At 42.2% G+C, this 14,639-nt stretch overlaps 1 protein-coding gene across 2 annotated transcripts; it reads left to right on the top strand.

Moving 5' to 3' along the window:
- The first annotated feature begins 1,258 nt into the window (after positions 1-1,258).
- On the top strand, positions 1,259-14,102 carry PBK (PDZ binding kinase). Of its 2 annotated transcripts, XM_021716819.1 has the most exons (8): positions 1,259-1,337; positions 2,551-2,644; positions 4,648-4,790; positions 5,746-5,915; positions 8,271-8,400; positions 9,365-9,369; positions 11,914-12,127; positions 13,192-14,102. In XM_021716819.1, the coding sequence occupies exons 1-8, from the start codon at positions 1,280-1,282 to the stop codon at positions 13,389-13,391; spliced, it is 1,014 nt and encodes a 337-aa protein (XP_021572494.1). In that variant the 5' UTR covers positions 1,259-1,279; the 3' UTR covers positions 13,392-14,102. The 2 variants fall into 2 exon arrangements, with proteins under 2 accessions (XP_021572494.1, XP_008064693.1); XM_008066502.1 differs by lacking the exon at positions 9,365-9,369 and having other exon boundaries at positions 11,945-12,127.
- The last annotated feature ends 537 nt before the right edge of the window (positions 14,103-14,639 follow it).

Here is a 14,639-nt window from a genome sequence, read left to right as displayed (position 1 = left end):
GCAGAATCTGAGGCAGCGTTTGGGCTAGTGGCCCAGGTCCTCTGTCAGTAGACTAGTCCTCAGCCTAAGGGTTTAGGGTATGAAAAAGCTGCCATTGGTCAACTGCGAAACGGATGAGTCTTGTAGGCTATATTTAGGTGCCAGTAGCTTAGAATGGAAGGTGGGGCCCAATCCTAGGAGTGTCCTAGAACCCAGCAGTTTGTTTGTGTGTGCATGTATGAATGAATGAAGGAATGAATGAGGAGGTCTTGCTATGCTGCCCCGACTGGTCTTGAACTCCTGGCTTAAGCAATCCTCCTGCCTCGGCCTCCAAAGTGCTGGGATTACAAACGTAAGCCACTGCACTCAGCCAACTACATTTTTTTTGCTGCTGTTCTCCATGGGTTTGCCTTTTCAGGACATTTTCTATAAATGGGATCATCATATATGTGGACTTGATGTGTCTGACTTCTTTCACTTAGCACACTGTTTTCAAGGATCATTCATGTTGTATATATCAGGACTTACTCCTTTTCGTGACCGAATAATATTCCAGTACCACATTCTGCTTGTCCACTCGTCATCTGATAGAGAGTTGTGCTTCCACCTTCTGGCTAGTGTAAATAATGCAGCTTACACAGACAGTTTCCTAAAAGGATTTAAGAAACCTGTTAACAACTACTCCCAGCCAGGTGTGGCGGCTCATGCCTGTAATACCAGCACTTTGGGATGCAGAGGTGGGAGGATTGCCTGAGCCCGCAGATTTGAGACCAGCCATGGCAATTTGGTGATGCCTCATCTCAACCATAAATAAATTTTAAAGATTAGCCATGTGTGGTGGCATATGCCTGTAGTTCCAGCTATTTGAGAGCTAAGGCAGAAGGATTGTCTGAACTTAGCAGGTTGAGGCTGCAGTAGCCATAAGCTGTACTCTCTGGACAACAGAATGAGACTCTAACTAAAAAAAAAAAAAAAAAAACCCAAAAAACTCCTCCTGGGAAGTATGAAAGGGAGACACACTGTTTACCTTTTTGTATTCAATAATTTTTTTTAACTGATTGCATATATTACTTTATCATTAAAACAAAAATGCCCAATTACTAATCATTTGACCATGAATAAGTGTGCCTCTTGGTTTCATCGTAAATAAAATTGGACTGAATATTTGTCAAGGTCTTTTTCAGCTCTCAGATTTTATGTTTTGTGATAAAATGAGTGATAATGTTACAGGAACTTTTCTTCATGAAGAGAATTGTAACTTTCAGTTCATTTTCATCATAGGACCTAGAGTGCTTGTTAAATGGAAGGGATCAGTAATTTCAAGACACCAAGCAAATTATCTGAAACAAAGAAATCTGGTAAGATAGCCTTTCTTATTTTGATACTGTTACTGCTATTAGAAGTGTCTTAGTATTGTAGTTTGATCCTTTATCATGTTCAAACAATTTTAGCACAAATCCTCTTTATACTGTTAGCCAAGTAAAAGTTAAAGGCCAGGGCTTGGTCATCTCTGTACTAATTTTATTGACATTCTAACATATTTGAAGGCTCTCCCTGAAGAATCAACTTAGTCTGAGCCGTTAAGGAGTGCTTTACCCTTTCCCCTCCCAGCCATGCCTTGCTCTTGTAAAGGAAAGGTGTTTTCCAAGGCAGTTTCTTTTTTTTTTTCCAAGTTGGAGTCTCACTCTGTGGCCCAGACTGGAGTGCAATGGCCACTCCGGCCACCGCAGCCTCGACCTGCTGGGCTCCAGCGATCCTTCCGCCTCAGCCTTCCAAGCAGCTGGAACTACAGGCGCGCACTACCACGCACGGCTAATTTTTGATTTATTTCAGAGATGAGGTCTTGCCAAGTTGCCCAGGCGGGTCTCGAAGTAGCTGGAACTAAAGGCGTGCACCACCATGCATGACTAATTTTTTTTAAATTGTAGAGTTGAGGTCTCACCAAGTTGCCAGGGTGGTCACGACTCCCTGGACTCAGGCAGTCCTCTTGCCTCTGCCTCCCAAAGTGCTGGGATTATAGGCATGAGCCACTGCATCTGACTCTGATAGAGTTTTGATATGAGTTTTGACATTATTATGGTTCCCCCCCCCGCCATCTTAGCCTCCCTAGAAGCTAGGACTACAGGCATGCAGTATCACACCTGGCTAATTTTCTTAATCATTTGGAGAGATGAGATCTTACTACATTGCCCCAGCTAGTCTTGAACTCCTGGCCTGAGCAATCCTCCTACCTCAGCCTCCCAAAGCACTGAGATTATAGGCATGAGCCTCTGTGTCTGGCCCCTTTATTTTATAAAAATTCGAAGGAGGTAAGAACATGTATCACTTGTTAACTGTGCAAAAACAGACCATTTGCTAACCTCTGCTTCAGTGTCACTGTAGCATAGATCTCCCAAAGCAGACTTGGCTAAAGGACACTCACTTAAGGTTAGGATGATACTCTCAAATCGCGTTCCAAAAGGACTTTGCCAATTAATATTCTTAGCAATAATATATTGAGAATGTTGAGATGATTTTGTAGAAGTCTTTTAAAATACTAACTTTATTTTTCACTTCTCTTTCGGCGTTTAGTATTATGTTCAACTCCATGTATAAATATCCCTGCTTCTCCATTTATGCAGAAGCTCGGCTTTGGTACTGGGGTAAATGTTTACCTAATGAAAAGGTAAGTATAAGATCTCAGATTAACCTTTTAATGTAGAAAGGAATGTGAAAACTCAAGTATTTGGACTGGGCGCATGTGCCTGACCCAACCTGGCTGCTGCGTTCCAGTCCTTGGCATCCTTTGTGCCTTTGCCAGAGCTCTTCTGCCTGGCATGCTTTTCTCTTGGCTTCTTCCTGATAGGTCATTAAAGGAGAAGTAGTTTACCTAATAATTGTTTGTTGGCCCCCATAGAAAGGGGAGAGAGTTCCTTTGTGGTTCTGAATAATAAATAACACAAGGTTCTGAGTAAGAAAACCTAAGTGAGAGTTCGAGACCAGCCTGAGCAACTTGGCAAGACCTCGTCTCTACAATCAATCAGAAAATAAGCTGGACATGGTGGCACGCTCCTGTGGTTCAAGCTACTTGGAAGGCTGAGGCAGAGGCATCCCCTGAGCCCAACAGTTGAGGCTGCGGAGGCCGTGATTGTGCCACTGCACACCAGCCTGGGCGACAGAGTGAGACTCCAACTTAAAAACAAATAAATAAAAAGAAATGTCTGAAGATGTAAAGTGATCACATAGCTGATCTTGAAAACAACAGTCCCTGCCTGGCCCTGCCACTCATGGTGTGGCCCTGTTAGCCACAGACAACCTCCAGATTTCCTTTGCTTCTCTGCTGAATCGGATCCTCTGTTTTTCGGTGTCGGATGACTTATTTCTCGGTTTACATTCCAGTTTGGTTGAGGAGATCTGGTAGCTCTCCATGAAAGGGTGGACAGGAGATAGACTTTGAAATTTGCTTTTCTAAAAGTGTTTTCATGTTGCCCTCATATTTGAATGGCCCTTGTAGGTGTGCTGGGCTAGAATTTTTGTTTGGAAATAATTTTTCTTTGGAATTTTGAGAATACCAGTCACTGATATTGTTTCTTAGCCCTCACTGTTGCTGTTGAGGATGAGGAAGCCTTTCTGACTGCTGATCTTTTTATGTAATGATTTATGTTATCTGTCCTTCCCATTGTTCTGGATACTTGTATGATCTGTTTTTTGCTAGCGTTCTGAAATTTCACAATGTCAAGTCTGGGTGGGCCTCTTGAAATCTGATAGTTCTGTTCTTAAATTTGGGAAATTATTTTAAAAATTATGATTTTTACCCCTGTTTTTCTCTGTTCTCCATCTGGAATCCTACTATTTGCATTTTGAATTTACTGGACTGATCGCTGATCTACCTTTTTTGCTTGATTTTCTTATTTTCTGTCTCTGTCTTTTTTTGCTCTGTTTCCTGAGAGTTCCCCAACTTTTATCTTTCTTTCTGTGTTTTTGCTTAAATTGAAGTCTTACTCTGTCGCCCAAGCTGGAGTGCAGTGGCACGCTCACAGCCACTACCGCCTCGACCTGCTAGGCTCAGCTGATCCATCTCAGCCTTCCAAGTAGCTGGAACTATAGGAGTGTGCCACCATGCCCAGCTAATTTTTTGATCTATTGTAGAGATGAGGTGTCACCAAGTTGCCCAGGCTGGTCTCAAACCCCGGGGCTCAGGTAGTCCTCTCGCCTTGGCCCCCAAAGTGCTGGGATTACAGGCTGAGCCACCCTGCCCAGCTAATATAGTTTTGTTATATTATTTTTAAATACACTGATGAATTCTATTTGCTAATATTTGTTTGGAATTTTTGTATCTATATTATTATTTTTGTGAACAGATTACTAGCAAGCTTTTTCAAAAGTAGAAGTTCTTGTTAGTCATTTGGAAATGTATTGTGGTATTCATTCTTTTCTATCCTTTAAAAAAAATTTTTTAAAAAATTTTTTAAGTGAAGGATGGGAGGGACAGAGAAAGGAAGGATGGAAAAAAGAAAGGCATTGTGGGAGAGAGGAAAATAGAAGACAAAACAAAACCAGAATGGACTGGCAAGAAGAGAGAGAGAAGGAGAGAGAGAAGGCAAACTAGAATGAATTAGCAAAGGAAAGAAGGAAGGAAGAAGGGAGAGAAGGCTATCCTTTTTAAAAATTTAATTTCATATTTTTTAGATCTCCAAGAGGTTTGTCTCATTCTCCTTGGGCTATAAAAAAGATTAACCCTATATGTAACGATCATTATCGGAGTGTGTATCAAAAAAGACTAATTGATGAAGCTAAGATCTTGAAAAACCTTCATCATCCAAACATTGTAGGTAAGTTGAAATTTATTTGGTAGCAGTGTCTGGTACAATATTTTGTTTATCCAGAGGCAGCTTATATATTCTCTTAACTGGTTTTACTAATAGAAACAAAGAGGATGGGGCTGGAGGGTTGCCAGGAATCAAGTTAATGGGCTCGATCTACAGTAAAAATTTACATATAATATTTTGGTTTTTTTGTTTGTTTTTGAGTTGGGTTCTCACCCTGGTCACCCAGGCTGGAATGCGGTGATTTGATCATGGCTCACCGCAGCCTCAGCCTCTTAGACTCAGGTGATCATCCTCCATCTTAGCCTCCCCCAAGTAGCTGGAACTACAGGCATGCACTACCATGCCCAGCTAATTGTTGTTATTTTTATTTTTTGTAGAGATGAGGTCTTGCCGTGTTGTCCAGGCAGGTCTTGAACTCTTGGGCTCAAGGAACCCACCTGCCTTGGCCTCCCAAAGTGTTTGGATTACAAGTGTAGGCCACCATGACCAGCCCACATATATTATTTTTAGATGCTTAAGTACATATTTAAACTTGGGAATAGATATAGACATTATAATGCTGGTACCTCCATGGAGATTACAGGAATACAAGACAATCTTCATGTAGATAATTTAAACTCATATAGGTAATTTCCTGGTTCTCATTTTTTATTAAAAAAATTTTATTACAAAAACGTCAGTGAAGATCATTTTATATTTTTAATACAAGTAGGGCTGGTGAAATAATACTATTTAGAGAAGCATAGAGTAGCAAAAATATTTTAATTTGTGGTACTATTAGCAAACACTGAAGGCATTTTAAATTAGATCTACAGAATTTGTTTTGTACATAATAGCTGTTTCATTGTATATTTGTCAGTGTTAGTCCAGATCCATGTTTTCAGTCAGTTTACTGTGGAAAACTTGAATGCTGTTGTTCTCCTCTGTACTAGTAGAGAAATGGCATGTTTTCTTTAAGGTTATCGTGCTTTTACCGAAGCCAGTGACGGTACTTTGTGTCTTGCTATGGAATATGGAGGGGAGAAATCTCTAAACGACTTGATAGAAGAGCGGGATAAAGACAGCCGAGCTCCTTTTCCAGCAGCCGTAATTTTAAAAGTTGCTTTGAATATGGCAAGAGGGCTAAAGGTAGCTGTTATATTGTACATATCTTTTGTGAAATATAAAAAAACTAAGCACTTGGTATACCTAATTACAAGGTGGGATTTTTTTCTTTTCTCCCAAAAGACAGAGTTTCCTTAAAGTCAATATAGAGTCCATCACATTGTGGAGTGTACTGTTTCTTTATTTTCATCAGTAAGGTATTGTGTGGGGCCCTCACATAGCCTGAATATGTGTTAGATTTGGTTCAATGGATTAATAAGTTTAACTCAAATTTCATAATTATTCCTGCAGGTATAGCCCAACTCCCTATTAATACAAATTCTTAAAGATTACTTTGTGGGATTTTAAGTTCTGGACATCATGAGTATACATCTACAAGTCCAATGAAAAAAGCTCTGCCATTATGCAAAGAAATTATTGTGCCTTTGAATAGACATGATGCTAAGCATAAAAAATTCTATATACTAAATAAGTGAAAGTAATCATTGCTCCAGAAAACTATTAGATGACTCAAAAGTGGATCAGATAATGATGATACTGATACCAAATCTGCATGTTAAGATTTCTAGGAAAACTGATTTGTGAAACCTTGGGGGGGAACAGTGTTTCAAATTTGTATTTTAATTTATAGAAAATGATTTTAAATGGATAGACTAAATTGAATGTTTTAATAACTAGTTATTTTAAATGTGTATGTGTACGTATGTATAATAGATTTACTGAGTTACACGGTAAATATATTTGGCATGTTCACCTTAAGATGTGCTGCATTTAAATTAAGCATAGTTAAGTGTTTCTGTGTAAGGAGCAGACATACACCAAGAATTGTCTCTGTATCGTTTCTTTTTTTTTTTTTTTTTTTTTTTTTGAGGTGGAATCTCACTCTGTCACCCAGAGCAGTGGCTGCTCCCAGCCACCACAGCCTCCACCTGCTGGGCTCCAGCGATCCTTCCGCCTCAGCCTTCCAAGTAGCTGGAACTACAGGCGTACGCCACCACGCCCAGCTAATTTTTTTGATTTATTATAGAGCTGAGGTCTCGCCAAATTGCCCAGGCGGGTCTCAAACCCGCGGGCTCAGGCAATTCACTCACCTCAGCCTCCCAAAGCGTGGGATTACAGGCTGAGCCACCAAGCCCAGCTTTTGTATCGTTTCTAAGCCCAGCTCATAGAGAAGATGCTCAAATGCTGAAGAATGAACAAATAACCACTTTGCAGAACGTTTTGTTTGCTTGTTTGTTTGTTTGTTTTTGAGTTGGAGTCTCACTCTGTCACCCAGACTGGAGTGCAGGGGCACACTCCCGGCCACCACAGGCTCGACCTACTGGGCTCCGGTGATCCTTCCGCCTCAGCCTTCCAAGTAGCTGGAACTACAGGCGCGCACTACCACGCCCGGCTCATTTTTTTGATTTATTGTAGAGATGAGGTCTCGCTAAGTTGCCTAGGTGGGTCTCGAACCCGCGGGCTCAGGCAATTCACTCATCTTGGCCTCCCAAGGCATGGGATTACAGGCTGAGCCACTGAGCCTGGCTGCAGAACGTTTTTTAATGTGGGCGAATATTGTTATTTGTCAATTTCAAGATGGGAGTTAATGTACAAAACAAAATACAGTCCTAGATTACACTTCTGCTGCTTCTTCCACTTATGAATTACAGTGCTGCATTGCTTAGTATGTTCTAAGAAATGCATCAGGGAATTTCATTATTGTGCGGACATTATGGAGTGTACTCACACAATCCTAGGTATGTAGCTACTACACACCTAGGCTATATGGTATAGACTGTTGCTGCTAGGCTACAAACCTGTACAGCATGTTACTCTACAGATTACTGTACGCAACTGGAACACAATGGTATTTGTGTATCTAAACGTGGAAAAGGTATAGTAAAATACAATACTGTAATCTTATGGGACCACTGTTGTATATGTGGTCTGTTGTTGACCAAAGTGTCCCTGTGTGGTACATGACTTGTCTATGTGGCCCCATGTCGTCTGTTGTCCTGCATTGTATCAGCAGTGCTTTTGTGGAAAATATGCCTCATTGTGAGGATTCCAAAATTATTTCTAAAAATTACTAAACTAGCCTCAAGTGAGATGGATATATTTAAAAATCTGCAGTAGTACCTTCGGATTTAAAAAAGTACATAGGATTAGTTAACTTATCTATAAGTAGCTAACAAGGTTAACGTATCGATAAGTTGATGTGTAACTCTAAAGAATCTTTAGATTTTTGGTCAGTATGGCAGACAGATATATGGAATATTCTCTTGCTCCAAATGATTTGAGATGCTGGACAAATAAAAGTCTGTAGTTTAGGAAGGCATTTAAGTCATTAGTTTTATTTGGAGGTTATCATATGTGTTCAATTTTTTACTATTTTAGTATTTGCACCAAGAAAAGAAACTACTTCATGGAGACATCAAGTCTTCAAATGTTGTGATTAAAGGTGATTTTGAAACAATTAAAATCTGTGATGTAGGAGTCTCTCTACCATTGGATGAAAATATGACTGGTAAGTAGTATTAAAAGTTTTAAAATTTTGTTTTTAAACTCTTGTTTTGAGTCAGAGTTTCACTCTGTCACCCAGGCTGGGGTACAGTGGCACACTCACGACCACTACAGCCTTGGCCTGCTGGGCTCAGGTGATCCTTCCATGTAGCTGGAATTATAAGCGTGCACCAACATACCCAACTAATTTTTTTGATTTATTGTAGAGACAAGGTCTCGTCAAGTTGCCTAGGCTGGTCTTGAACCCTTGAGCTCAGGTAATCCTCTTGCCTCCGCCTCCCAAAGTGCTGGGATTACAGTACAGTATTTACATTTTTTTTTTTTTTTTTTGAGATGGAGTCTCACTCCGTCACCCAGACTGCAGTGCAGTGGCACACTCCTAGCCACCACAGCCTCGACTTGCTGGGCTCCAGTGATCCTTCCACCTCAGCCTTCCAAGTAGCTGGAACTACAGGCGCGCACTACCATGCCCGGCTCATTTTTTTTTTTGATTTATTATAGAGATGAGGTCTCGCCAAGTTGCCCAGGGGGTCTCGAAGCCGTGGGCTCAGGCAATCCACTCACCTCTGCCTCCTAAAGCGTGGGATTACAGGCTGAGCCACCGAGCCCTGCTCAGTATTTACATTTTTAATTACATAGTAAGTTCACATGGCTCAAAACCAAAAAACTATTTTTTAAAAAATATATGAGAAGTCTCCCTCCTCGTCTTCCTCTCTCCCACCCAGCCTCCAGTCCTTCCCTGCCATTTACCTGTACAGGATACTTTATCGGCTTCCTATTAGTATATGTTCTAACTGCAGGTAGCTTTGGGGAAAATTTCTCACCTGGATTGAGACTGTTAAGCAGTAAAGCATCTGGGAATAGAAAGTAAAATTTGAGTCAGTTTTCGTAAAGCAATCCATTTCATCAGTAAAGTGACAAGATTTGGGAAACGTAGAAGACCCTGGAATGGCAGTAGGAAAGAAGAGTGCCAGTAAAGGCCAGGCTTTGGGATTTTGCCCTTGGCTCACCTCAACTCATCTTTTCTTTTTATTGTAAATATGGACCATTCGCTTCCCAGGGAATCTAAGACTCGCTCTCAGTGAGAACCAAGGGCCAGCCGCAAGAGAAAGTCTCTGCTTTCAACATTATTTAGTAGATAGACCAGGCCCAGTGGCTCACACCTGTAATCCCAGAACTTTGGGAGGCAGAGGCGGAAGGATCCTCACGTGAACCCAGGAGTTTGATACCAGCCTGGGCAACATAGCGAGACCTCGTCTCTACAAAAAATACAAAACTTAGCCGGGCGTGGTGCCACACACCTGTATCCCAGCTATTTAGGAGACTGAGGCGGAAGGATGGTTGAAGCCCAGTAGTTTGGGGCTGTGGTGAACCGTGATTGTGCCACTGTACTGCAACTGTGACAGAGTGAGACCCTGACTCTAAAAAAAAAAAGTCAATATATTCTCCATGCTGTACTTTAGGTCTCCAGAACTTACTCATCCTGCATAACTGAAACTTTGTTCCCCTGGTTAACAGTATTGTATACTTGAGATTTACTACAAGGGTATGTGTTCTTGCACACTAAAAAGAAAATGGTAACTATATGAGGTGGTAAGTTAATTAGCTTGATTGTGGAGATACAGTCACAGTGTATGTGTATATCAAAAATTGCATTGTATATCTTCTTAAATATATACAATTTTATTTGTCAGTTATATCTCAATAAAGCTAAGGGGGGAGAGTCAATATAATTCACCATATTAACAAATTTGAAAACTACATATTTGTCTCAATCGATGCAGAAAAAGCATTTGATGTAATTCATCCAGCTATCTAGAAATAGAAGGGGTCTTAGCCTGAGAAAGTCTCCCTAGAGAAAAACCTACAGGTAACATCATATGTAAATAGGGAATAAGACCAGATGCCTGCTCTTGCCAGTGTCATTTAACATTTTCTACAGTACTTGCCACTAAAACAAGGCAAGAAAAACAAGGCGTCAAAATTGGAAATGAAAGGGAACTTTCCCCATTTGCAGTTGATACAATTTTTTTTAGGTATTAATGCAAATCCCAAGGAATCTATAAAACAGCCTCTAGAAGAAGTGAAGTTGGCAATTACATTTCTGTGTATATTTCTATTTTATTATTTATTTATTTATTTATTTTTGAGTTGGAGTCTCACTCGGTCGCCCAGACTGGAGTGCAGTAGCCGCTCCCGGCCACCACAGCCTCGCCTGCTGGGCTCCAGCGATCCTTCCGCCTCAGCCTTCCGAGTAGCCGGAATTACAGGCATGCGCTACCATGCCCGGCTGATTTTTTGATTGATTGTAGAGATGAGGTCTCGCTGCCCAGGCGGGTCTTGAACCTGCAGGCTCAGGCAATCCACTCACCTCAGCCTCCCAAAGGCGCGGGATTACAGGCTGAGCCACTGAACCCGGCTTATATTTCTATTTTAGAAAAATTCCATTTACAAGTGCCAGAAACCCCAAATATTTTAAGAATAAATCTAAACAAAAGTCTTAAGCCTCTATCCTGAATACCATAAAGCATCACTGAGAAAAATTAGATATAACTAAGTGGAGAACTATTATCATGATTATGGATTGAGAGACTCAATACTGTTAAGATGTTAATTCTGTCCAAATTGATCCAGAGATTCATTCCAATCCCAGTCAGAACTCTAGGTGGCTTTTTCATTGGAATTGACAAGTTGACTTTAAAAGTAAACGGATATGTGAGTGGATCTATTTCATTTCTGGGCTTTAGGAACCAATGTATAGGCTGGGCTCAGTGACTCAGCCTGTCATCCCAGCACTTTGGGAGGCCGAAGCGAGTGGATTGCTTGAGCCTGCTGGTTCGAGACCTGCCTGGGCAGCTTGGTGAGACCTCGTCTCCACAATAAATCAAAAACGAGCCAGGCGTGGTAGCACACTTCTGTAGTTCCGGCTCCTTGGAAGGCTGAGGTGGAAGGATCGCCAGAGCCCAGCAGGTCGACGCTGGGGTGGCTGTGAGTGCCACGGCACTTGAGCCTGGGTGGCGAGTGAGACTCCAACTCAAAAAAAAAAAAAGAACCAATGCACGCTTGGACCCTTTCCCTTCCCTTTTTCCTGACGTGGCAATTATGGAAGCATAAAAATGGTACTTCTGTCAGCCTAATGACATAGTTCACAAAACGTAGAAACTGAGGCCTGGAGGGGAAGTGATCTGTCTGCTCAAGGTCACACAGTTTGCCTGTCTTTAAAGCCTGGCAAGGCATCCTAGCTCCAGGGTCCGCATTCTTGACAGCCCCACCCGATCTACATTTCTGCCACTTTTCTAAGAGAATGGCTGTTTCCTTGCTTGCTTACCAACTGACCAGCTTCTTGAATATTTACCAGTCTGATAGGTGAAAAGTAACCCTTATTCATGAGATGGAGTATATTTGCATGTTTACTGGCGACCTTGATTAACCTGTGAACTACCTGTTCAGATCCTTTGCCTGTTTTTTTCGGGGGCTGCTTGCCTTTCTTTTTGTGACTCCTCGCTCTTTCCATCAGGCTTGTTTGACTTGTATCGGGCTTGTTTCAGTGACCGACCCTGAGGCCTGCTACATCGGCACAGAGCCATGGAAACCCAAGGAAGCTTTAGAGGAGGATGGTGTTATTACTGACAAGGCAGACATATTTGCTTTTGGTCTGACTCTGTGGGAGATGATGACTTTATCTATTCCACACATTAATCTTCCAGATGATGAGGACGACGATGATGAAGGTATGAGGGCAACTTTTTAAATTTCACTGACTCTAAAGATGAGCTTGTATAGTTATATCTTTTCATTATGTTAAAATTTAAGGCCGGGCTCGGTGGCTCAGCCACTTTGGGAGGCTGAGGCAAGTGGATTCCCTGATCCCAGGCTTGAGGTCGGCCTGGGCAGCTGGGCAAGAGCTTGTCTCTACAATAAACACACAATTAGCTGGGCGTGGTAGCGCGCGTCTGTGGTTCCGGCTCCTTGGAAGGCTGAGGCAGAGCCCAGCCGGAGCCCAGCAGGTCGACGCTGGGGTGGCCGTGAGCGTGCCACTGCACTCCAGCCTGGGCGATGGAGTGAGACTCCAACTCAAAAAAAAAAAAAAATTTAAAAGAGCAAACTGTTGATTTAGTGGCATGGTTTCTAGAATATAGCTTATATTAATATTGGTGACTAATTTGGTACCATCTATGTTTTTTTGGATTTTTGAGTCAGAGTCTCACTCTGTCACCCAGGCTGGAGTGCAGTGGCATGCTCAGGCCACCACAGCCTCGACCTGCTGGGCTCAGGCGGTCCTTCCACTTCAGCCTTCCAGGTAGCTGGAACTATGGCACACGTTACCATGCCCGGCTTATTTTTTGATTGATCGTAGAGACGAGGTCTCACCAAGTTGCCCAGGCTGGTCTGGAACCCCTGAGCTCAGGCAGTCCTCTCACCTCAACCTCCCAAAGTGCTGGAATGACAGGCCTGAGCCACTGTGCCTGGTCTGCCATCTGTGTTTAAGCTCACAAAAATAAGATATACATTGATGGAGAATAGGGAGATAAAATTGAGAAAAGCTCAAGGAACAAATAGTTATCTTAAAAACTCTGAGAAAAAAATTGGGAAGCCATCATAGGAAGGGGACAGGAGTCAGTAACCTATAATCCAAGACAGCAGCTCATCTCCTTGATGGCAGGACGGGGGAAGAGACTGCCTATAATAGAAAGCATGTTGGATAATAAATTCCAGTTTCAGGAGGGTGAGCTACTGAGCTTCTCCATGACTTAAAGTGACTTTGTTTTCTGTTCCAATCTCCACCTCCTTCAAGATGAAACTTTTGATGAAAGTGCCTTTGATGACGAAGCATACTACGCAGCTTTGGGAACGAGGCCGCCCGTTAATATGGAAGAACTGGATGAATCGTACCAGAAAGTCATCGAACTCTTCTCGGTGTGCACGAGCGAAGACCCTAAGGACCGTCCTTCTGCCGCACACATCGTTGACGCTTTGGAAACAGATGGCCAGTGATCGCCTCAGCATGAAAGGTGGCCTGTGCCATAGCTAGCTGTCTTTACTCTGATACTTGTAGGTGGCTGTAGTTCTTAGACTCCCTGGAAGTGGCCTATTGAGGCCCGTAGAAGCGTGTTAACCTTGGAATAGCTGTTTCTAATATAAGGATATTTTGGACAGGCTTATGGTAAGCACTTGGAGTTTACTTGGTTTTCCCTTTAGTTTAAGAAACTAGCTATGAAGTACTTGGACACTGCCTGTGCAGACTTAACACTAGCAGTAAAATGCTGTCACCTGCGTCTAACGGTATTTGGGTTGAATGGCCCTTGCCTTGAATGATCTTTCTCAGATACTCTCTATCTTAATGGAGCGACTGAAATTAGCACTTTGTACAGGACAAAATAAGTCTACATCTGTTGGTATTTAAAACACCAAGGCTTTTGCTGGCCTTTCTTGGTGGATGTGCTTACTGAATGGTCACTGGAAGCTGAGCATATGACTCACAAGAGGAGCTCCTCGGGTATTTCCAGGCCAGTTACGGCTTGTCTTGCTCTCTTGAATCTCCTCAGATCTTTGGGCTTGGCTTTAACTTACTAGATGTATTTTCTGTAGTGAGATTCCGTTTCATGTTTTATTTGCTAGTTTGTATCTTAAGCATTTCACAGTTCTTGTGTAAAAATAAAACTCAAATAGAATGATATAGAATAAAGGACGATTTCAGTTCCAGAAGGTGTCTCAGCATTACCTTATTTTCCATGGCAGCCGATTGTTGCGTCATTAAACTTTTGGAGTGTATACAAGGTTTCTTTCCCTCTCGTGACCTTGTTTTGCTGATCTGTAAAACGGTTGATTTGGATCTGTAGTTTCTGTGAAGCACAGCCTCCTGGGAATTTTCTTTTTCTTTTTTTGCGCCGGAGCCCCAGGCTGGAGTGCAGAGGCATGCTCACAGCCACTGCAGCCTCGACCTGCTAGGTCGGCGATCCTTCACCTCAGCCTTCCAAGCAGCTGGAACTATAGGTGCGTGCTACCACGCCGGGCAAATGTTTGATTATTGTAAAGATGGGGTCTCACCAAGTTGCCCAGGCGGGTCTCAAACCCCTGGACTCAGGAAATCCTCTAACCTCCACCTCACAAAGTGCTGGGATGACAGGCGTGAGCCACCGTGCTGTTTGGAAATTGTCAAAATTATTGAATTGTAATTGTGAATCTGGATGGCAAATTCAGATTTGGTTGTAGAAAGAATGCTTTTTAAAAAATTAGGATTAA

Source organism: Carlito syrichta, unplaced genomic scaffold, assembly GCF_000164805.1.
Source record: "Carlito syrichta isolate Samal-C Ts95f unplaced genomic scaffold, Tarsius_syrichta-2.0.1 Scaffold308976, whole genome shotgun sequence".
Lineage (NCBI taxonomy): Eukaryota > Metazoa > Chordata > Mammalia > Primates > Tarsiidae > Carlito > Carlito syrichta.
The sequence above is the reverse complement of the archived record's forward strand: the minus strand, read 5'-3'. Positions and strand labels throughout refer to the sequence as shown.